This window comes from Nansenia antarctica (genome assembly GCF_963989245.1).
Source record: "Nansenia antarctica genome assembly, chromosome: 20".
Taxonomy (NCBI): domain Eukaryota; kingdom Metazoa; phylum Chordata; class Actinopteri; order Argentiniformes; family Microstomatidae; genus Nansenia; species Nansenia antarctica.
Window position 1 is genome coordinate 13,283,398 of NC_137693.1, and position 24,696 is coordinate 13,308,093.

Consider the following 24,696-nt stretch of genomic DNA (forward strand, 5'->3'; position numbering starts at 1 on the left):
GCTTCACTATCACTATCAGCTGGGTCCAGACGACTCATGCAGCGCTGTTATATTGCTTTTGAGCTGAGCCACTAACTCATCCTTAACATGTACATAACAAGTCACACATGGAATCCATAAGACAGTACTGGGACTAATGATCTCACACAGGAAGAATCCAGGGACACGTTGACAATGGTGAGGAACAGATTTCCTTTTTGTTTCAAGTAAGCCGGCAGAATCAAGTCACCTGGCACATCACAGAATATTCAGGAATTCAACAAGTTCTACTTGGGCGAAACCAGGCTTAAAGAAACCATAGCCCTTTGACAACTGCTGTGTTCTTGCCAGGTATATACAGTGCCCGGCTTAAGTAATGGGACAGTAAAGGAGTTTTTCTTCTTTTGGCTCTATACTCAAATCACACAATGACTTATTATGAAGTTAACGTATAATTTCTGAGCTTTTCTATCATGGTGTTAATGTACATATTGGTTTCACCATTTTGAAATGACACGTCTTGGTCCGCACCATACACTGGGTGTGTTCTCTGGTGATGCTCTGCCAGGCCTGTACTGTAACCAGGGTGATGCTCTGCCAGGCCTGTACTGTAACCATGGTGATGCTCTGCCAGGCCTGTACTGTAACCATGGTGATGCTCTGCCAGGCCTGTACTGCAGCCATCTTCAGTTGCTGCTTGTTTTGTGGTCTTTTTTGCCTAAAGTCTTATCATCAGGAAATGAAATGTATGTTAAATTGGATTTAAATCTGAAGCTTGACATGGCCAGTCAAGAACCATCATCTTTTTGGACCTAAAAAATTCCCTAGTTGCTATGGCAATGTTTGGGGTCATTGTCTTGAATGAATTTTGATTTCAAATCTCCAAACTTGGAGTATAGAGCTAAAAGAGGGGAAAAAATGCTTTACTGTCCCATGACTTACACATTCTCAACAAACCTTGACAAATCAGTTCCAGTTTCATAAAGTAAACTAAACATTTCCAAACATAAACATGATATTTTCTAGTTCTCCATACATATAATAAAAAAGCAGCCCTGTTCTTTCATTAACTGTACATGTTACACTTGGATCAAAACGTATTTGTTTTAAGTCGCTGTGGATAAAGGCTGCTAAATGCCCAGAGAAATGTATGTTAATGTAACATGTAGCTCTGAACATGATTCCTGGCTCTCTCTCCCCTTGAACGTTTTCAGTTAAAGCTTCTTTTCATTTTCTATCTACATCACGTTCTCTCCTTTGTACCTCTTGTTTTGGTATTCTGGCATGAGGATGGTTTGAATAGCAGCTAGCAGGTTGTGGTGGGGCGTCAAGCTGAAAACCTCCCAGAGAGCAGTCACTTGAAGCCAGCCACCTGTTTGTGCTAATTGCTGAGCCTAATTCACTGGAGAGGTCCCTCACCCCACGTTCTCACCATTGGGCTGAGAAAGTGACAGGGAATGGAATGCAAATTGTTATATTTGGTGCTAAATGATTGGGGGAAGGAGGAGAGGAGAGCGGAGGAAGTACTCACACAGGTCAACACATTAGGTGCATTTTAATCAGCCCAGACAGGGTAAGAGTTCAGCCTTTCCCCTGAGTGTGTGTGTGTGTGTGTGTGTGTGTGTGTGTGTGTGTACCCAGCTATTACACACAGAGGGTCAGGCTGTGCACTAGGGGCCTCTGGGAAGCATTTTGTCTGTGTGAGCAAACAGGAAGCACGTAACTCACACAAAAATGCATAACTCCATGTTTATGCAAGTCACCACGTCAGTCACACAGATAGGAACTTGGCTCCAGATGGACACGATTGATCTAATGAAAACATGCGTCTCTACCAGGCCTCTGAGGGACCTCCACCCTACGACCATCACAGTCAGCCTGACACATGTGTGGTAGCGCTTCGTGCCTTTCTCTCTCTCTTTCTGTGAGTGTGTGCACGTGCGTGTGTGTGTGTGTGTGTGTGTGTGTGTGTGTGTGCGTGTGTGTGTGTGTGTGTGTGTGTGTGTGTGTGTACAGTATGTGTCCCAGTGGTCCATGTATTACCTGGGCGATGTTCTTGTTTAGCAGGTAGACACCATACTCAAACTGAAAGCGCTCTCCTCTGGGGTAGAGGGGGAATCTGTGGGAGAGAGGAGGAGAGCAGAGGATGAGTGCTGAATCTGTGGGAGAGAGGAGGAGAGGAGAGGATGAAGTGTTGAAGTGGAGCAGGTGGCTCATATGGGTCAGTCCGTTGGTACCAGTGGAAAGAAATCTAAGCTTGATGGATTGAGGGAATTCCGAGCGTGCCTTGGGGCCCTCTGATATAGCAATTACCAGGCCCTTGAGAGAAACATGGGCCTGTTCTCTGTGTGTGTGGGTGAACAGTAATAAGTCATGTATGTGTGGGTATTAGTACAGTATGTACAGTACACTGGAGCGTATGCCAACAGCATACTGAAAATGGACAGAACAAACCAATCGGAGCTTCGAATTAGTTTAATTTTGAGAGATTGAACCACCTTTCCCTCCGAGATTCTTCTGTCTAGGGTGAATTCTTTCACTGTTAACCACCCTTTACTGTAGCTGATGCTGTTAACCACCCTTTACTGTAGCTGACACTGTTAACCACTCTTTACTGTAGCTGATGCTGTTAACCATCCTTTACTGTAGCTGACACTGTTAACCACCCTTTACTGTAGCTGATGCTGTTAACCATCCTTTACTGTAGCTGACACTGTTAACCACTCTTTACTGTAGCTGACACTGTTAACCACCCTTTACTGTAGCTGATGCTGTTAACCACTCTTTACTGTAGCTGATGCTGTTAACCATCCTTTACTGTAGCTGACACTGTTAACCACCCTTTACTGTAGCTGATGCTGTTAACCACCCTTTACTGTAGCTGACACTGTTAACCACCCTTTACTGTAGCTGACACTGTTAACCACTCTTTACTGTAGCTGACACTGTTAACCACCCTTTACTGTAGCTGATGCTGTTAACCACCCTTTACTGTAGCTGACACTGTTAACCACCCTTTACTGTAGCTGATGCTGTTAACCACCCTTTACTGTAGCTGACACTGTTAACCATCCTTTACTGTAGCTGATGCTGTTAACCACCCTTTACTGTAGCTGATGCTGTTAACCATCCTTTACTGTAGCTGACACTGTTAACCATCCTTTACTGTAGCTGATGCTGTTAACCACCCTTTACTGTAGCTGACACTGTTAACCACCCTTTACTGTAGCTGACACTGTTAACCATCCTTTACTGTAGCTGATGCTGTTAACCACTCTTTACTGTAGCTGATGCTGTTAACCACTCTTTACTGTAGCTGATGCTGTTAACCATCCTTTACTGTAGCTGACACTGTTAACCACCCTTTACTGTAGCTGACACTGTTAACCATCCTTTACTGTAGCTGATGCTGTTAACCACTCTTTACTGTAGCTGATGCTGTTAACCACTCTTTACTGTAGCTGACACTGTTAACCATCCTTTACTGTAGCTGACACTGTTAACCATCCTTTACTGTAGCTGACACTGTTAACCATCCTTTACTGTAGCTGACACTGTTAACCATCCTTTACTGTAGCTTATGCTGTTCAGTCAACAACCGCAGCAGATGGTTTCAAGCCCATGCTTGAAAACAAATAAAACAGAACCCAAATAAGCAATAATAACAAGGCAAGGCAAGTTTATTTGTACAGCACATTTCATACAACAGATGCAATTCAAAGTGCTTTACATGCAGCATAAAAAAATACAGCAAGAGGATAGTAAGAAAATAAAAATGACAAGAATAGATATATATGCATTTTCACTAATAAAAAAGAAATAAATAAAATAAATGTACCAGTGAGCTCTTATGCTCCGCCATGCAGAACATGGTCTCCTGGCTTATACACCTAAATTATACACCTACATTTCGTTGTTTGGTACCTGTACTGTAGCAATGACAATAAAGACCATTCATTATACTGTGACAAGGAATCAGGTTAAGTAAGAACAAATGGGGTGAATCGGTCTCTCCCTCTGAGTGTGGATATTGTACCCTTATCATCAACCAGACACACATAGGCTACTGACTACTGCCTACACCTACACCCACACCCACACCCACACCCACACCCACAACCACACCCACAACCACACCCAGACCCAGACCCACCCACCTTCTTGGAATCACATATCGATGTTGATCTTATATCAAATAACTGTCATTTTCTTTCGGTCTATGATTCTGACAGTCATTATGGTTGATAAGCCGTTCATAACGGTACGGTCAGTTGTGATTCACCTCAGATGAGGGTGAAGCTAGTCTCAATGGACCGTTTGCGCTAGCAGCAGATGCTAATCTCAACCTCAGGATGTGGATATCAAAAAAGGTGCCGTAGTCATGAAAATGCTTCCCGATTTTAAAATGGTAACAACCCTATTACGGGCAGAGTTCTTTTATTTTCTCCCAAACATGGACCTCCGTGTTAGTGTTAACTCAACTCTCAAACAGGCCCAGGGCCGTCCGGGCCATCAAACAGCCTATCCACCTGTTCTGACAGGAAACAAACAAACTCTCCAGTCAGTGGGGAAAGTCCCACGCAGATGTCAGTAAGACATGCAGCAGTGGTGCTGACACCCCCTAGCTGGAGGTTGTTATGGAGCTGACACCCTCTAGTGTCTCTCTGTCTCTCTGTCTCTCTCTCTCAGCCCTCTCTGTAGTTTGCTATACAGTACATCATCCTTCCATACAGTACATCATCCTTCCATACAGTACATCATCCTTCCAGGCCAAACTGCGTACGGTGCCATCAGTAACAACACCTGCTCTCCCAGGATGACTCAGCAGAGACACTGCTCTATAAGCTAAGCTCTGATCCCTCTTGCCTCAGGTATTAGTACACAGCCCCCATCGCCCCAGTCTACACACATTGTAAATACAGATTCTTATGAAAAGGAACATTACTGTACATTGAAACGTGACCAAATCTAGCTGCGAGAGGAGAGAATGATGAACAGATCCCAGATCAGTGTGCTGCTGCTCCACTGAGAGGGAAACACTACAGCAGGCCACACAGACAGAGACACTTGTCCCCCCGCCACAGTCAGGCCCTGGAGGAAGCAGCATGCCAGAGGTCATATCTCACCACCAGGAAATAACCAACGCTGGAAGAATAACACTTCCTCTCACTTCAGCCGCTCCACAACAACACCCTACTGGACGAGATATCATTTGTTTTGCTGATGAACTATGAGGAAAAAAAAGACACTTGTGCATGAAAACACACACGTGCGTGTGTACTCACACACACACACACACACACACACACACACACACACACAGACACTCACACGCACCGATGGATGGACACACACACACACACACGGACACACGGACACAGACACATGGACACACGGACACGGACACATGGACACACGGACACAGACACATGGACACATGGACACACGGACACACGGACACACGGACACACGGACACATACACACACGTGTCATGGCGAGGTGATTAATGACCGCTGTCCAGTGGGTCTGAAATCACACTGGAGGGAGGGTGGACTCCGCTTCACCAAACACCAGGAATCCCTCCCAGGAACGTCCAGTACAGTCCCATATATTATTACACACAAGCAGAGGGGGGGGGGGGGTCTGAGAGGGAAGGGGAGGGGTGGAGAGGGAGAGAGGGAGGGCATGCAAGAGAATGAGTGTGTACGGTATGTGCCCCCCCCGCCCCCCGAGAGATAGAGAGAGGGAGAAAGAGAGAGAAAGAGAGAGAGGACAGAAGTTAGAGTGGAACACAGTCATTTTTATCATCCAGTCGGTCCTGGCTGGGCTGAAACCATCTCACACAGGCGGGATGAAGCAGAGGATTACAACCAGCCTGGGAGGAGCTCTCACACTCTATGGAGTCGGCTATCACTGACTCCATCTGTCTGCAGGCCAAGACCCTCTGCATACGCACACACACACACACAAAAGTACATACCTACATACACACTTCCCCAGTATGGCTCAGCGCACAGCTGCTGCTGCTGTCTCCTCCCTGGGTTCTCCTCAGCACACACCCACACCCACACCCACCCACACCCACCCACACACACACACACACACACACACACACACACACACACACACACACACACACACACACTCACACTCTACAGGCTTGTTTTTCGCAACGGCATCTTAAATAGATCTGCTTCCCTCTACCACCACCGCTACCTTTTCTGTGAGTCCCTGTGGCAGTCCCACTCATATGTTTCATTTTATTTGACAGAGATAGTGAAGACAGACAGGAAAGTAAGGATGAGAAGGGAGAGAGGGCATGTCAGCAGGGCATGGGGCCGGATTTGAACCCATGCCGACATGGTCATTATGTCTGCACTGTAGACCGCGGTGCTAGACCACTGGACCACCCCAGGCCACCACCACTACTACCATGTCCCTCTCCCACTCCCCTCTCTGGCAGCTATGCTGAGGAGCTAGAACCTAATAACCCCGCCATCAACACTGCCATGCACATTGACATCTATCTAAAAAAGAAAAACATGTAATCTGCTTTCATTTAGGTGATACTTCACTTCTGTTAAACCTGGAATGTCAAGGAGACCAAAAAAGAACCAACAGCAAGTGGAGAATAGAAGAGGTTAAAACCAGCGAATTTATTTCCTGTCCAAAACCCTTTCCTTTCCGCTCCCTGTTTGTTACATGATAATCTGGTAGTAGGACAGTGAGTGTCTGGGGACTGTGCGTGTGTGAGGATGTGTAGACCTGTCATTATTAAGAGGGGGAGGGAGTGGGGGAACTCTGGATGTCGTAAAAAGCCCCCAAAAAAACCTGCCTTTATGGGCTGGAGTATTTACACAGCATAGCAGCATAGCAGCATGGCAGGCCTCCGGCTCATCTCCACAGAGAGAACCATGACATATCAGAGATAGATATAGAGACCCTCGTAAAAATCTTAAGAAGATTTAAAGGTTAAGAATCTTTTCAGGCATATTTCCGTTACCTCTGAGGTAATAGAACGTCTCTCTCACCTGTCCTCTTCCTACCTTCCCCCTCCTTCCGGTTGGTGTGGTCCAATAAGGCCAGAGGACGCCCTACACGACCATGTCCTGTCTAGTGAATTCAGGCTACTGCCATCAGGACTGCGCTATCAGGCGCCCCCCAGAAGGACAAACCGCTACGCCAAATCTTTTATTCCTTCAGCCATTCGGCTGCTAAATGAGTAGACCCAGCAGGGAAAGAGGGGGTCCTGCCATCTCCTATGCACTTTATACTTTTGATGTATTTATTGAACTGTTCTTAAACTTGAACTGTCAGACTTGCACTTGTGAACCGTGGACTGGGTACTGAGCTCCAGTGATGAGTGTGTTGTTGTGTGATGGTGCATTATTTGTGGCCATGAACTGTGGAAACTGAATTGCCCTTCGGGGATAAATAAAGTATTCTGTATCTATCTGTATCTGATGGAAGACGTTGGTTAGAAGACTTGAGGTGATTGTTCTCTCTACACAGGAAGGATTACAGTGTTTCCCCTAGGTTTGCTGCCTTGGGGGGGTGGCATGGACCGTGGCATGGACCCCCCCCCCCCCGCCCAGGGGGTAAGACCCTGCGACATACCAGCGTCATGTCCAGGGGGTGTACTTGTACATTAAGCCGTCTCACGCTACGGAAACAGGAGATAGGCTCCTGCCCCCTAAGGGCCACCATCGGTTCTCAAGGCTACTTACTTATGTGACTACCTGTCCACTTTCTCTCCTGGTTCTTGCTCTCTCTCTCTCTGGTGTGCTGACACCATCCTGCTCTCTCTCCTTCTCTCCCTCTTTTGCTGTCAACCAAAAGGCAAACATAACAACCAGAGTATTTATAATCTAATAAGAGGTATACATTGATCCATATACATTTGTAACATAATTATAATTTAATATTGGATTGCTGTGGGCAATGCAGTCAGATAATGTCATTTTGACTTTACTCTCTCACCTGATTTCTTTTTTTATGTCCAACTATAAAAAACAGACATTTCCAATGCTTCAATCCACTGTCCATGTACTGTAAATATGCCATTATGGTATTACCATAAAGCCCAACTCTAGTAGAATAAGAAAGATTGTATATCTACTTTAACTAAAATAATAAAGTGCATCCAGTTAGCTCTTTAGCTGGCAAGTGTGCAAGCAGACTAGCTCATCTCATCACCTCTGAGCTAGCTAGCTAGCTTACTAGTTCTTTGACACCATGGAATTATAGTCAAGACACTTTCTAGTCACAATAATATCGACCCATTTTAACCAACTTTCTCTGTCAGAACACTCAGCAATTATATTTGCTAACGTTTCAACTTGCTTACTTTCTATCTGAAGACATCTCACCCGGCAAAAACTCTCTCGCGTCGCGCGCGCACACACAAAATCTTGTATTATTCTCCAGCGCTGCCACAGTGCGAAGCGAAGTGCGAAGCGAAGTGCGGAGATAGGTCTGGTTATATGACACTACTGGCAGACTAACGTTACCAACGAGCCCATGGGCTCCCTCTGTGTGTGTGTGTGCATGTGTGTGTGTGTGTGTGTGTGTGTGCATGGGCGTCGCCACTCGCCAGATTCGGGTTGGATGCGTTTAAAAAACGCAGATATTTTAGCCTGCTTGTCAGATGTTTGGTGTCTACGTCTGTAATAATTCCTCTTTCTTGGGGAGGCGGGGGCTGTAAATCTGAATGTAAATCTGCTATTTACAAACAGAGATCACAGCTTTATACTATCTTAAACATCGTTATACTACCTTATCCTGATGTGATTTTGAAAATGTAAGGATACTGGGTGGTAGAACGCACATATCAAGGAAAAGCCATGAAAGGAGGGTCCTGAAATTTGATCGAGTGCAAAGACAGAATTGACCCCTCACGGCTGTTCTAGTGTTAAGGTCCATTCCACTATGGAGCCTCCTAGCAGGCTACCACTGCCATGACGTCTGCTATGAGTGCTAGTTAAGTGGCAACATTCCCATTCAGGGAGGAGGGTGGCGGGCTATCGGGGTACTGGAATCCAAACTCAGTTATAAATAATGAAAAGGGTTGGCTTGGTAGGCGCTGGTTGCTGAGGTATTCCTTATGGTGGGGGTGGTGGTGGTGACAACGACAGGGAAACATGGAGAGCAGAGAGTCCCTTAACCTGTGATCTAACACGGCTGTGTTCACCACAGACAAGCCTGCTGGAAAACAAGTCTTCAATACAACAGCAGGTCACTGGGTGCACCTTGCACAGACCATACAGTACACTTATGTCCCCCCTTAGAACCAATGTGCTACAGTAAGTGTCAGCGCTTTAAAGGAGGGTCTGGCCGTGCATGCAGGTGGGTGGTCGTGTTAGGACTTAATCCTGGCCCCAAAAATACGCAGAGAATATTCCCTGTGACTCACTGGCCTGCGGTAATGTATACACAGCATGAGATCCACACATGTGTCGGTGCTCGCCTGTTTACATATCCCTAATTAATACTCCAAATGTACAAAACAACAGTTCTGGTTCACATACTGGAGCGTTGCCGTAACCATTACTTACGCTACACTTATCCCGGTTGAAGAAGAGAAAAAAGAAAATCCCCCGAAGTTTTTTAGAATGTCTTTAATGTGCAATTTCAAACGCACATGACCATAAATCACCGAGGCTGCTTTTAAAAAAACACCTGCCTCGCAACTGTCAGGGCTAATGGCAGCAGTTACTATATAAATCATGGCGAGCTGTAATTTCCAATATTGGAGAAATGATTACACTGAGCATCTGTCAGTGAATGCTATTTTAATGACCGCCGCTCCACTTACGGCTGGGGGGAGACTGTAACGCCATCTCTGAGCTCGCTGTAAAAGTGTCTCTGAGTGATGTGCCGGTTGCTCTCTCTGTCGTCTTGGGTTTTTCATCGAGGCGCTTAAGAATATCCAGCATTGGTGCTTTTACCCACCACCCCCCCCAAACCCCCCCCCCCCCTGCTCTCTGTTCCCTCTATTGTTTTAATTAGGAGCAGAGCTGGACTCAAAGGAAAGGATCTGAGGAGGGGGTCTGTGGTGCTCGCTCCTGGGAGCGATCTTATTTATCGCTGGACATCTAAACTTCCTCCCAGATGCAGCCTGATACCGTTAACAGTGGCCTGAAGTGAAACAGGGAATGGGAAACAAAATGGGGAATTTTTAAATGTGCGTTCTCGTGGCAGTCGCAGACCATATAACTATTAAATCTCCCATGAGAGAGCTGCATGAGAAGAGGCCGCTATTGGTGGGAAATTACACAAGTAAGTCCAACGGTTACCCATCCATGAAAATCCATGTTGAATACTAATATGAGGATGAACATGAGCCACTGAGCCATTCAGTCTACAGCAGAACGTTCTCTGAAAGCCTTTCAAGGCAGATGCTTATTGTTCATTCTTAAATGAAGTAGACAAAATGTGTCAGAGGGTTGTGAAACGGCCTGGGAGCAGGGAGCAGGGGATTGGACGCTATCTGGGCTGGGAGCAGGGGATTGGACGCTATCTGGGCTGGGAGCAGGGGATTGGACGCTATCTGGGCTGGAGCTCTGACAGAGTGATGGCAGACGTCAGAGCAGATATCACATCCTCATCTTCTCTGGATGACTGAGAGGTTTGACAGGACAGGAGGGCCAGTCCACCTCATATAGAGACGCAGAGACTCCTTCCCCCTCAGAAACACACTTCACCATTTGTTCCATTGTCCTCAAATGATACTGTATAAACTTGAAAAGAAAGAGTGTGTGTGTGTGTGTGTGTGTGTGTGTTAGGGGTGCAATGGCTTTGGGTTTTATATTGAACCGTACGGTTATCCATCCACGGTTCAATACGCACTTGTGAATGTCGGTTTTTGGGTTTACGCTGCATTCCATTGAGAGTCGGAGGTGGGGTTTGTCTGGAACGCAGTTGCTTCTCGTTCAAATGTTTGTTCATGGCGGATGTGAGAACAAGGCAACAGTTTGAGGAAGCCCTGGATACTACAAATCTGCATTGTGGATCATTCATTCTGGTTTTGGCTTTGAATACAGCTATGAGGGAACGAAGACAGTGAACAGAAACGTTACTGCTTCACGCGTGTCGTATATGCACATAATGCGTATAGCTACCAGCTGTCATGGCTAAGAGGCACGTATACATTTATTACATTTTTTGTACATTTGAAAGTGATTTTGTTTATGTATATTTATATGTGTTTATATTATACAATATACCAGTCATATTCTGGAATTTGTCTGAATGTTAAGAGTAAAAGTTAAAAGTAAAGTAACAGTTTGTAAATGAAGAGTAGCATTTATTTTCTCTCACGCACAAAACATGTACCGAAACCGAACCGAAACAGTGACCCAAAAAACGAGGTTCATACCGAACCGTGGGCCAACTGAACAGTTGCACCCCTAGTGTGTGTGTGTGTGTGTGTGTGTGTGTGTGTGTGTGTGTGTGTGTAGTGTGTGTGTGTGTGTGTGTGTGTGTGTGTAGTGTAAGTGTATGAGAGTCTGCCTGTAGTCTGTGTCCTGTCATAGAGCTTGTATCCCGGCCCCTCCTGTGGCTGCTCTGTGACCCTGAGGGGGGTGCCCCCGCCCCCCTCCTTCCCACATGGTCCAGGTTAAGAGACGTGAAAGCGCTCAAGCCCCGTAACAATAATTCCTTTGAGCTCACAGGTTCTGTCTCTCCCCTCCTCATGGTCTACCTCCTCCTCTGTCTCTCCCCTCCTCATGGTCTACCTCCTCCTCTGTCTCTCCCCTCCTCATGGCCTACCTCCTCCTCTGTCTCTCCTCTCCTCATGGCCTACCTCCTCCTCTGTCTCTCCTCTCCTCATGGCCTACCTCCTCCTCTCCTCTCCTCTCCTCATGGCCTACCTCCTCCTCTGTCTCTCCTCTCCTCATGGTCTACCTCCTCCTCTGTCTCTCCTCTCCTCATGGCCTACCTCCTCCTCTGTCTCTCCTCTCCTCTCCTCATGGCCTACCTCCTCCTCTGTCTCTCCTCTCCTCATGGTCTACCTCCTCCTCTGTCTCTCCTCTCCTCATGGCCTACCTCCTCCTCTGTCTCTCCTCTCCTCTCCTCATGGCCTACCTCCTCCTCTGTCTCTCCTCTCCTCATGGCCTACCTCCTCCTCTGTCTCTCCTCTCCTCATGGCCTACCTCCTCCTCTGTCTCTCCTCTCCTCATGGCCTACCTCCTCCTCTGTCTCTCCTCTCCTCATGGCCTACCTCCTCCTCTGTCTCTCCTGTCCTCATGGCCTACCTCCTCCTCTGTCTCTCCCCTCCTCATGGCCTACCTCCTCCTCTGTCTCTCCTCTCCTCTCCTCATGGTCTACCTCCTCCTCTGTCTCTCCTCTCCTCATGGCCTACCTCCTCCTCTGTCTCTCCTCTCCTCATGGCCTACCTCCTCCTCTCCTCTCCTCTCCTCATGGCCTACCTCCTCCTCTGTCTCTCCTGTCCTCATGGCCTACCTCCTCCTCTGTCTCTCCTCTCCTCATGGCCTACCTCCTCCTCTGTCTCTCCTCTCCTCATGGCCTACCTCCTCCTCTGTCTCTCCTCTCCTCATGGTCTACCTCCTCCTCTGTCTCTCCCCTCCTCATGGCCTACCTCCTCCTCTGTCTCTCCTGTCCTCATGGCCTACCTCCTCCTCTGTCTCTCCTCTCCTCATGGTCTACCTCCTCCTCTGTCTCTCCTCTCCTCATGGCCTACCTCCTCCTCTCCTCTCCTCTCCTCATGGCCTACCTCCTCCTCTGTCTCTCCTCTCCTCTCCTCATGGCCTACCTCCTCCTCTGTCTCTCCTCTCCTCATGGCCTACCTCCTCCTCTGTCTCTCCTCTCCTCTCCTCATGGCCTACCTCCTCCTCTGTCTCTCCTCTCCTCATGGCCTACCTCCTCCTCTGTCTCTCCTCTCCTCTCCTCATGGCCTACCTCCTCCTCTGTCTCTCCTCTCCTCATGGCCTACCTCCTCCTCTGTCTCTCCTCTCCTCTCCTCATGGCCTACCTCCTCCTCTGTCTCTCCTCTCCTCATGGCCTACCTCCTCCTCTCCTCTCCTCTCCTCATGGCCTACCTCCTCCTCTGTCTCTCCTCTCCTCTCCTCATGGCCTACCTCCTCCTCTGTCTCTCCTCTCCTCATGGCCTACCTCCTCCTCTGTCTCTCCTCTCCTCATGGCCTACCTCCTCCTCTGTCTCTCCTCTCCTCATGGCCTACCTCCTCCTCTGTCTCTCCCCTCCTCATGGTCTACCTCCTCCTCTGTCTCTCCTGTCCTCATGGCCTACCTCCTCCTCTGTCTCTCCTCTCCTCATGGCCTACCTCCTCCTCTGTCTCTCCTCTCCTCATGGTCTACCTCCTCCTCTGTCTCTCCTCTCCTCATGGCCTACCTCCTCCTCTGTCTCTCCTCTCCTCATGGCCTACCTCCTCCTCTGTCTCTCCTCTCCTCATGGCCTACCTCCTCCTCTGTCTCTCCTCTCCTCTCCTCATGGTCTACCTCCTCCTCTGTCTCTCCTCTCCTCTCCTCATGGCCTACCTCCTCCTCTGTCTCTCCTCTCCTCATGGCCTACCTCCTCCTCTGTCTCTCCTCTCCTCTCCTCATGGCCTACCTCCTCCTCTGTCTCTCCTCTCCTCATGGCCTACCTCCTCCTCTGTCTCTCCTCTCCTCATGGCCTACCTCCTCCTCTGTCTCTCCTGTCCTCATGGCCTACCTCCTCCTCTGTCTCTCCTCTCCTCTCCTCATGGCCTACCTCCTCCTCTGTCTCTCCTCTCCTCATGGTCTACCTCCTCCTCTGTCTCTCCTCTCCTCATGGTCTACCTCCTCCTCTGTCTCTCCTCTCCTCATGGTCTACCTCCTCCTCTGTCTCTCCTCTCCTCATGGTCTACCTCCTCCTCTGTCTCTCCTCTCCTCATGGCCTACCTCCTCCTCTGTCTCTCCTCTCCTCATGGCCTACCTCCTCCTCTGTCTCTCCTCTCCTCTCCTCATGGCCTACCTCCTCCTCTGTCTCTCCTCTCCTCTCCTCATGGCCTACCTCCTCCTCTGTCTCTCCTCTCCTCATGGCCTACCTCCTCCTCTGTCTCTCCTCTCCTCATGGTCTACCTCCTCCTCTGTCTCTCCTCTCCTCATGGTCTACCTCCTCCTCTGTCTCTCCTCTCCTCATGGCCTACCTCCTCCTCTCCTCCTCTCCTCATGGTCTACCTCCTCCTCTGTCTCTCCTCTCCTCATGGCCTACCTCCTCCTCTGTCTCTCCTCTCCTCGTGGTCTACCTCCTCCTCTGTCTCTCCTCTCCTCGTGGCCTCCCTCTTCACGCTGGCACTTGTCTGTAGCCCTTCCACCCCAACCACACCATGCTTGAGGCACGCATTCATGTGTCAATCCCTACTTATGCCGTTTTTTCTTTGGCCAGTCATAAAGAGGCAAATCAGTCAAAAGAAATAATAGATTGGCCTTAATACTCCCTAGTAAAAAGTTGTATGAAGCAGCGTTTGCTTTTTAACGGCAGGGCTCTGGTCTCAATCATACAGTGGACATCTGGATCGCATCTCCCTCCATTCTCCCTCAAGCAATCAGACACAGTGGAGCTGGGCCCTGCGCAATGTGGGTGCAACGTGTTGTTTGAGCCCACTGCATTCAGAGAATGTTTTAGAGGGGGGAAGCTTCCGAGATAAAAAAAAAAAAAGAAGAAAAAAAAGAAGTGCGTTCAAGGTAGGCCTGCATGTAGCGCCAACAAAACAGGCAAGTCACCTTTCCTTAAAAAATCCCCCCCCCCCCCCACGAGGCCCCCCTCCACCCTGAGAAGGCCTTACCCAGGTGCAAAGGGCACCACAGTTTAACATGGGTTAGTCAGCTTTCACTGTGGTAAAATGACTGCCTACATAAAAGTAAGGCAGTCATTATCCTAGACCACAAGTCTACCACGACGTGGAGTGGAATATAGCAGTAATGCCCTCACTCTACAGGTCAGACACATTTATATGCCTGGCACTATGTGGAGAGCCCTAACGCTTGTTAGTCTCCAATTAACAAGGGCCTCAAAAAAGCGAAAAAGCCTATTACACAAGAGATCGGAAACTTTACGAAGAACTGTAGGTGGTGCTAAAAAATAAATAACGTTGGCTTCCTGGGGGAATATTAACTTTTTAAAGCATTTTTTTTAACCTGACTGGCAGGGGTGCGATGTGCGTACAGAGGAGTTTAGACAGAATGGGGACAGTCCGCTCCGTCTAGCAGGAACCCGAGTGAAACAGCTACAGTACATCAGTGGCATCTGGAATCCAGTGGAGGACACAAGGAGCCTCTCCCCACCCCTGCCACATCACAAGAGCTGTCGGAGACCGGAGAATCAGAGAGCCGACCATTAACTTTTCCCAGGGGCCCTCCGGCACAATGTCCCGCTCCACAACCTGAACAGAGGATTTCTATACGCGTGCCATGATGATCGATCTTCCGCTCGCTAATTCTGCCACGCTTAAAGTACCACTCCTGTGCCACCTCACTTATCTCACGTTCTGACACTTTAATCACTCTTTTTGGTACACTCTGGAGCTCCAAGCTGGTTGCTTTCTGTCTTCCCACACATCATTTAGCTGTGTGTATGCGGCCCGCTGGGACCCGGGGAGTCATAAACATGGGAGGGAGGTGGGGGGAGAGGTCGCAGGAGCGTTTGGTCCTGCTCAGGGACACCTGAGGGTGGTGTGGGGCCAGGGGCCTCCGTCCTATACGCCTAAACCCTCAAGTTTATTTTCTCTGATGGGATAAATATCCTGCTTGGCCTAAATATCTGGCTTTAATGGGCCTGGGAATAGGTCCAGGGCAGTCAGGCCCTCCACAGCGGGGCAGGGCTAGATCCTCCCATGAGCCTCTCCAGCTGCCATGGTGACATCACTCTGAGGGGAGAAGATGGGCTGCCTGGTCTCTGATAACATCTCAGCACACACTCTTACCATCTGCATGTTTGGGTTTCGATCTATGACGTGTGTGGATCTGAGTGTGTGTGTGTGTGTGTGTGTGCGTGTGTGTGTGTGTGTGTGTGTGTGTGTGTGTGTGTGTGTGTGTGTGCGTGTGCGTGCGTGCGTGCGTGGGGGGGAGACAGCGCTTATTAACACGCCTTCCCCTGTGTCCGACACAATTCTGTGTCATGTGCGTGTGTGTCAGAGTATGAGAGAAGTACAGATAAACACAGTGGAATCTCTCACCCTCACAGAGTTACAGCAAGGGTCAACAAGTGTGTGTGTGTGTCATGCTAGTCTAAAGCCTGGTACACACATGAAGATAATCTGGACGATTTTGGCCCGATTTCCACCCTTCCGTCAAGGACAGCAAATTCACGATTATCGGATGGCTCTAAAGATTATCCTACAAGATTATCCTGTGGTGTGAGGTGTGTTAAGAGTAAATTTCTCCCGACAATCTGCTCGGAAAATGTTCAATATTTACGTTCAAAATTCCTCTTGTGTGGGCGACTCCCGAGACCGATTGTGACGTGGATGGAATGTATCCAATCAAGAAGCGAGCTGACTTCTTCTTTTCGTTCTTCAGCACTTTATTTGCCCTGTCGCACATGGCTGCCTCGTACAGGTCAGTCAGGGCACTACGTTAGAATTCTGGCTTGGGGACGAGACTCTATGTATGTGGTGTGCTGTATTGGGAATATCAGAAGCACACCACACACAATACGATCAAAACTGTTCAATCCATGATTTTTTATCTTCATGTGTGGGGTCTCTCTCAGATAAAAAAATCTGCTAAGATTTAGACATTCTTTCTGTGTGTACCAGGCTTACGACAGCCTGGGGGTCCGAGGGGCTTGCTGTCCTAGGGGCCTGCTATAAGGGGCTTGTGGTCTGGCCCATCTCTCTTTCTATTCATTAATTGAGAGTAATGAGTCTGCTTTAGCTTTTCAAAGACTTCCCTGTCACCCCTCACAACCACCTAAGCAAAACAGCACACTGCCACTACTCTCTACCTGTCTCACTGCCTGGTCATTAAAGACCAGTACACACGCAGAAACCTCACAGCTGCTCCTAACAGGCCTGTGATTAACCAGACAGAGGGCAGGCAATAAACACCACAAAGCAAAACTCATAAGGGAGGGATACATTGTAGCAGACTGTGTATGTTGTTTGAGTATTTGCTATCTATACTTTTCTGTCAAAGTTCACTAAAGAAAAACCCTGAGTGGAATAAGAGGGGGAGAGCGTTTTGCAGACACTGATAGGTGAGTCGTCGTCCGTGGTGGGCAGAGAGGCAGTTTAATGTGCCAAGCTGTGCAGAACCTTGACATCACAGGCACTATTGGATGTAGCGTGGCAAGATGCAATCCAGGAGGTTCTCCTCGCCTCTGCAGTCTTCATTTACTGCCACTGAACTTCTACTTTCTAATCAATCTGGCACCAAAAGAGGGATCAAATATGCCCACATCCATACCCATCACTAGAGCGGCTGATTATACCAATTTTGATATCCTTTCTCTTTCTCTGGTGAGGGGGGTCTCACCACGCACGCAATATAGGAATGCATAGTGCATACCTCGGAGCATGTGTGTGCCCCAAACATGCAATTATCACAAGGCAACAGGAGGTTTGTCTTCAGCTTGATGCATAGTTACAGGACCAAAACAGATACAAATAATAATTTAAACCCAGTGTCCTACACTGTAATTGTGGTGCCGGCACACTTCAGGATTTAAACAACCAGCCTCCCTCTGCTCCACAGGCCAGGCCTGCAGTGTGTATCCTCTCCCTGTCTCCATGGCAACAATATTATCCTCTACATCATAAATACTTCTCCATTCAGGTAAATCTGTTTAAATGATGTGTTAGTAAAATACTGTCTACCCCCCCCTCCCCCGCCCCCCCCAAGACACGAAGAGAGTGGCACGAGATGGGTAGAATCCACTCCTTTTACAAGAATCTTCAACAATGCGCTTCATTATGAAAAAATCTGTCTGAACATTTCCATGAATTGACAAAGAGCACTTTAACAGACGTTGTTGGCAGGGACCATCAAAAAGAGCCTATAGTGAAAATCACACGATTTGATCTCCTACAACACAGACCTGTCCAAACCTATCTGGACCGGGAGGGGGGTCACGTGCATCCCCCTCTGATCCCTGTCCTCGTGGGGGATGAGGAATCAACTTCCCCACAAAACACACCTGTCCTCATTTGGCCTCCACTAGGCGGGCTGTTTGGGGTGGCTGTGGTGCAGGAGGTAGAGTCAGGAGGTAGAGTCAGGAGGTAGAGTCGCCGTCTAATGATCACAAGGTTGGCAGATCAGCGGTTCGAGCCCCGGCTCGCCACATGTCGAAGTGTCCTTGGGCAAGACACTGAACCCCAAATTGCTCCCAGTGAGCGGGCCGGCGCCTTGCATGGCAGCTTGCCGCCATTGGTGTGTGAATGTGTGTGTGAATGGGTGAATGAGACGCCATTGTAAAGCGCTTTGGAGCAGCAAAAAAGGCGCTATATAAGTGCAGTCCATTTACCATTTTAGGCATTGGTTGTTTAGTCTTTTTTATTTTTATTTTTTATTTTTATTATGATCAGAGCATATAAGTTATAAGTCTCATACCTCAAAATGGGGGGGCACTACTTAGTTATTATTGGTGAGGAAATGTAAGCCATGATATCAGTATGGCAAAGAATTCCAACTGTGCTGAGATTATTATTAGTTAGTGGGATCAAGCGAACAGAGAAGACCTTTTTACAGGTTCAGGGAAGGTTTCAGCCCCAGAATAAGCCCACTCTCTATTTAACTTGGGTCTAGAAACGTTGCCTATAATGTTCCTTCAACATTCCACATGCATGCAAAATGAATAGAGGATGGTTGAAGAGTTCTTAAATGAATAGAGGATGGTTGAAGAGTTCTTACTCTCTCTCCTTCTCGCTGAGCTTGTCTGTGATGGTGTCCTTGATGGAGGAGCGAGAGCCTTTGTGGATAACAGGATATCTGAGGGGGATCTGCAGGAAGCACGAGATCATCAGGACCAGGTGCGCCGTGTAACCCAGGGCAACCGCCACACTGCCGTCATCCCTCGCTGTGGCACAAAACAACAACACAGCTCAATCACTTCCTGTTGCACGGTTGTAGTACCACATGACCAGAGGAATGGAAGAAAACATTGTTAGGTGGATTAATGGCAATTAGTGGCAATTCTGGAATCTAATCTAATGTCAGTGTCAAACTTGTATTATTTCAAAAACTTCAAAGCAATTGATCAGCAATGCTGAAAATAGGTGATACGTGTTTAAAGTGAAAGTGTGATTTTTTTTTTACTTACCCAGACTCAGATAAACTCATGGATACCATTTGACTGTCTCTGCATGCAGTCTCAAGGTAGTTTCTGAGCTGGAAGTCTACAGGAACAACTAGCCTCCACTACCACTGAACCACTCCAAAACAGGGTGGCTGGTCATGTCTAGCCTAACACAGCTATAGGTAGTACCGGTAGTCAATATTTTATGAAAAGTAAGACATTTCAAACATGCTAACACACAGTCCATTAACTTGCATTGGGCTGTGGTTGAACATGCTAGAAATTAGCTGTTAGTTACTGTACCTAGACAAACGGAACCATTTCACCCAGCCCTAGTTAGTCTTCTCTGTCCAGCCCTAGTTAGTCTTCTCTGTCCAGCCCTAGTTAGTCTTCTCTGTCCAGTCCTAGTTAGTCTTCTCTGTCCAGTCCTAGTTAGTCTTCTCTGTCCAGTCCTAGTTAGTCTTCTCTCTGTCCAGTCCTAGTTAGTCTTCTCTGTCCAGTCCTAGTTAGTCTTCTCTCTGTCCAGTCCTAGTTAGTCTTCTCTCTGTCCAGTCCTAGTTAGTCTTCTCTGTCCAGTCCTAGTTAGTCTTCTCTGTCCAGTCCTAGTTAGTCTTCTCTGTCCAGTCCTAGTTAGTCTTCTCTGTCCAGTCCTAGTTAGTCTTCTCTGTCCAGTCCTAGTTAGTCTTCTCTGTCCAGTCCTAGTTAGTCTTCTCTGTCCAGTCCTAGTTAGTCTTCTCTGTCCAGTCCTAGTTAGTCTTCTCTGTCCAGTCCTAGTTAGTCTTCTCTCTGTCCAGTCCTAGTTAGTCTTCTCTCTGTCCAGTCCTAGTTAGTCTTCTCTGTCCAGTCCTAGTTAGTCTTCTCTCTGTCCAGTCCTAGTTAGTCTTCTCTGTCCAGTCCTAGTTAGTCTTCTCAGTCCAGTCCTAGTTAGTCTTCTCTGTCCAGTCCTAGTTAGTCTTCTCTGTCCAGTCCTAGTTAGTCTTCTCTCTGTCCAGTCCTAGTTAGTCTTCTCTCTGTCCAGTCCTAGTTAGTCTTCTCTGTCCAGTCCTAGTTAGTCTTCTCTGTCCAGTCCTAGTTAGTCTTCTCTGTCCAGTCCTAGTTAGTCTTCTCTGTCCAGTCCTAGTTAGTCTTCTCTGTCCAGCCCTAGTTAGTCTTCTCTCTGTCCAGTCCTAGTTAGTCTTCTCTCTGTCCAGTCCTAGTTAGTCTTCTCTGTCCAGTCCTAGTTAGTCTTCTCTGTCCAGTCCTAGTTAGTCTTCTCTGTCCAGTCCTAGTTAGTCTTCTCTGTCCAGTCCTAGTTAGTCTTCTCTGTCCAGTCCTAGTTAGTCTTCTCTCTGTCCAGTCCTAGTTAGTCTTCTCTGTCCAGTCCTAGTTAGTCTTCTCTGTCCAGTCCTAGTTAGTCTTCTCTGTCCAGTCCTAGTTAGTCTTCTCTCTGTCCAGTCCTAGTTAGTCTTCTCTCTGTCCAGTCCTAGTTAGTCTTCTCTGTCCAGCCCTAGTTAGTCTTCTCTGTCCAGTCCTAGTTAGTCTTCTCTGTCCAGTCCTAGTTAGTCTTCTCTGTCCAGTCCTAGTTAGTCTTCTCTGTCCAGCCCTAGTTAGTCTTCTCTGTCCAGTCCTAGTTAGTCTTCTCTGTCCAGTCCTAGTTAGTCTTCTCTGTCCAGTCCTAGTTAGTCTTCTCTGTCCAGTCCTAGTTAGTCTTCTCTGTCCAGTCCTAGTTAGTCTTCTCTGTCCAGCCCTAGTTAGTCTTCTCTGTCCAGTCCTAGTTAGTCTTCTCTGTCCAGTCCTAGTTAGTCTTCTCTCTGTCCAGTCCTAGTTAGTCTTCTCTGTCCAGTCCTAGTTAGTCTTCTCTGTCCAGTCCTAGTTAGTCTTTTCTGTCCAGTCCTAGTTAGTCTTCTCTCTGTCCAGTCCTAGTTAGTCTTCTCTCTGTCCAGTCCTAGTTAGTCTTCTCTGTCCAGTCCTAGTTAGTCTTCTGTGTCCAGTCCTAGTTAGTCTTCTCTGTCCAGTCCTAGTTAGTCTTCTCTCTGTCCAGACCTAGTTAGTCTTCTCCGTCCAGCCCTAGTTAGTCTTCTCTGTCCAGTCCTAGTTAGTCTTCTCTCTGTCCAGTCCTAGTTAGTCTTCTCTGTCCAGCCCTAGTTAGTCTTCTCTGTCCAGTCCTAGTTAGTCTTCTCTGTCCAGTCCTAGTTAGTCTTCTCTGTCCAGTCCTAGTTAGTCTTCTCTGTCCAGTCCTAGTTAGTCTTCTCTCTGTCCAGTCCTAGTTAGTCTTCTCTGTCCAGTCCTAGTTAGTCTTCTCTCTGTCCAGTCCTAGTTAGTCTTCTCTGTCCAGTCCTAGTTAGTCTTCTATGTCCAGTCCTAGTTAGTCTTCTCTGTCCAGCCCTAGTTAGTCTTCTCTGTCCAGTCCTAGTTAGTCTTCTCTGTCCAGTCCTAGTTAGTCTTCTCTGTCCAGTCCTAGTTAGTCTTCTCTCTGTCCAGTCCTAGTTAGTCTTCTCTGTCCAGTCCTAGTTAGTCTTCTCTGTCCAGTCCTAGTTAGTCTTCTCTGTCCAGTCCTAGTTAGTCTTCTCTGTCCAGTCCTAGTTAGTCTTCTCTGTCCAGTCCTAGTTAGTCTTCTCTCTGTCCAGTCCTAGTTAGTCTTCTCTGTCCAGTCCTAGTTAGTCTTCTCTCTGTCCAGTCCTAGTTAGTCTTCTCTCTGTCCAGTCCTAGTTAGTCTTCTCTCTGTCCAGTCCTAGTTAGTCTTCTCTCTGTCCAGTCCTAGTTAGTCTTCTCTGTCCAGTCCTAGTTAGTCTTCTCTGTCCAGCCCTAGTTAGTCTTCTCTGTCCAGTCCTAGTTAGTCTTCTCTGTCCAGTCCTAGTTAGTCTTCTCTGTCCAGTCCTAGTTAGTCTTCTCTGTCCAGTCCTAGTTAGTCTTCTCTGTCCAGTCCTAGTTAGTCTTCTCTGTCCAGTCCTAGTTAGTCTTCTCTCTGTCCAGTCCTAGTTAGTCTTCTCTCTGTCCAGTCCTAGTTAGTCTTCTCTGTCCAGTCCTAGTTAGTCTTCTCTGTCCAGTCCTAGTTAGTCTTCTCTGTCCAGTCCTAGTTAGTCTTCTCTGTCCAGTCCTAGTTAGTCTTCTCTGTCCAGTCCTAGTTAGTCTTCTCTGTCCAGCCCTAGTTAGTCTTCTCTCTGTCCAGTCCTAGTTAGTCTTCTCTCTGTCCAGTCCTAGTTAGTCTTCTCTGTCCAGTCCTAGTTAGTCTTCTCTGTCCAGTCCTAGTTAGTCTTCTCTGTCCAGTCCTAGTTAGTCTTCTCTGTCCAGTCCTAGTTAGTCTTCTCTCTGTCCAGTCCTAGTTAGTCTTCTCTGTCCAGCCCTAGTTAGTCTTCTCTGTCCAGTCCTAGTTAGTCTTCTCTCTGTCCAGTCCTAGTTAGTCTTCTCTGTCCAGTCCTAGTTAGTCTTCTCTGTCCAGTCCTAGTTAGTCTTCTCTCTGTCCAGTCCTAGTTAGTCCTCTCTGTCCAGTCCTAGTTAGTCTTCTCTGTCCAGTCCTAGTTAGTCTTCTCTCTGTCCAGTCCTAGTTAGTCTTCTCTCTGTCCAGTCCTAGTTAGTCTTCTCTGTCCAGCCCTAGTTAGTCTTCTCTGTCCAGTCCTAGTTAGTCTTCTCTGTCCAGTCCTAGTTAGTCTTCTCTGTCCAGTCCTAGTTAGTCTTCTCTGTCCAGTCCTAGTTAGTCTTCTCTGTCCAGTCCTAGTTAGTCTTCTCTGTCCAGTCCTAGTTAGTCTTCTCTCTGTCCAGCCCTAGTTAGTCTTCTCTGTCCAGTCCTAGTTAGTCTTCTCTCTGTCCAGTCCTAGTTAGTCTTCTCTGTCCAGTCCTAGTTAGTCTTCTCTGTCCAGTCCTAGTTAGTCTTCTCTGTCCAGCCCTAGTTAGTCTTCTCTGTCCAGTCCTAGTTAGTCTTCTCTGTCCAGTCCTAGTTAGTCTTCTCTGTCCAGTCCTAGTTAGTCTTCTCTGTCCAGTCCTAGTTAGTCTTCTCTGTCCAGTCCTAGTTAGTCTTCTCTGTCCAGCCCTAGTTAGTCTTCTCTGTCCAGTCCTAGTTAGTCTTCTCTGTCCAGTCCTAGTTAGTCTTCTCTCTGTCCAGTCCTAGTTAGTCTTCTCTGTCCAGTCCTAGTTAGTCTTCTCTGTCCAGTCCTAGTTAGTATTTTCTGTCCAGTCCTAGTTAGTCTTCTCTCTGTCCAGTCCTAGTTAGTCTTCTCTCTGTCCAGTCCTAGTTAGTCTTCTCTGTCCAGTCCTAGTTAGTCTTCTCTGTCTAGTCCTAGTTAGTCTTCTCTGTCCAGTCCTAGTTAGTCTTCTCTCTGTCCAGACCTAGTTAGTCTTCTCCGTCCAGCCCTAGTTAGTCTTCTCTGTCCAGTCCTAGTTAGTCTTCTCTCTGTCCAGTCCTAGTTAGTCTTCTCTCTGTCCAGTCCTAGTTAGTCTTCTCTCTGTCCAGTCCCAGTTAGTCTTCTCTCTGTCCAGTCCTAGTTAGTCTTCTCTCTGTCCAGTCCTAGTTAGTCTTCTCTCTGTCCAGTCCTAGTTAGTCTTCTCTGTCCAGCCCTAGTTAGTCTTCTCTGTCCAGTCCTAGTTAGTCTTCTCTGTCCAGTCATAGTTATTCTTCTCTGTCCAGTCCTAGTTAGTCTTCTCTGTCCAGTCCTAGTTAGTCTTCTCTGTCCAGTCCTAGTTAGTCTTCTCTGTCCAGTCCTAGTTAGTCTTCTCTCTGTCCAGTCCTAGTTAGTCTTCTCTCTGTCCAGTCCTAGTTAGTCTTCTCTGTCCAGTCCTAGTTAGTCTTCTCTGTCCAGTCCTAGTTAGTCTTCTCTGTCCAGTCCTAGTTAGTCTTCTCTGTCCAGTCCTAGTTAGTCTTCTCTGTCCAGTCCTAGTTAGTCTTCTCTGTCCAGCCCTAGTTAGTCTTCTCTGTCCAGTCCTAGTTAGTCTTCTCTGTCCAGTCCTAGTTAGTCTTCTCTGTCCAGTCCTAGTTAGTCTTCTCTCTGTCCAGTCTTAGTTAGTCTTCTCTGTCCAGTCCTAGTTAGTCTTCTCTGTCCAGTCCTAGTTAGTCTTCTCTCTGTCCAGTCCTAGTTAGTCTTCTCTCTGTCCAGTCCTAGTTAGTCTTCTCTCTGTCCAGTCCTAGTTAGTCTTCTCTGTCCAGTCCTAGTTAGTCTTCTCTGTCCAGTCCTAGTTAGTCTTCTCTGTCCAGTCCTAGTTAGTCTTCTCTGTCCAGCCCTAGTTAGTCTTCTCTGTCCAGTCCTAGTTAGTCTTCTCTGTCCAGTCCTAGTTAGTCTTCTCTGTCCAGTCCTAGTTAGTCTTCTCTCTGTCCAGTCCTAGTTAGTCTTCTCTGTCCAGTCCTAGTTAGTCTTCTCTGTCCAGTCCTAGTTAGTCTTCTCTGTCCAGTCCTAGTTAGTCTTCTCTATGTCCAGCCCTAGTTAGTCTTCTCTGTCCAGTCCTAGTTAGTCTTCTCTGTCCAGTCCTAGTTAGTCTTATCTGTCCAGTCCTAGTTAGTCTTCTCTGTCCAGTC

The 24,696-nt window shown here is 47.6% G+C and overlaps 1 protein-coding gene across 1 annotated transcript in view; it reads right to left on the bottom strand.

Moving 5' to 3' along the window:
- uvrag (UV radiation resistance associated gene) overlaps positions 1-24,696 on the bottom strand; it is a gene marked incomplete at its 3' end in the record, with an annotated part of 134,060 nt that overhangs the window by 51,987 nt on the left and 57,377 nt on the right. The window contains exons 12-13 of the mRNA XM_080550146.1: positions 18,830-18,995; positions 2,023-2,098 (exon numbers count right to left, since the gene is read on the bottom strand). Coding sequence (XP_080406272.1) covers positions 2,023-2,098; positions 18,830-18,995 — 242 coding nt within the window. The remainder of the gene's footprint in view (positions 1-2,022; positions 2,099-18,829; positions 18,996-24,696) is intronic.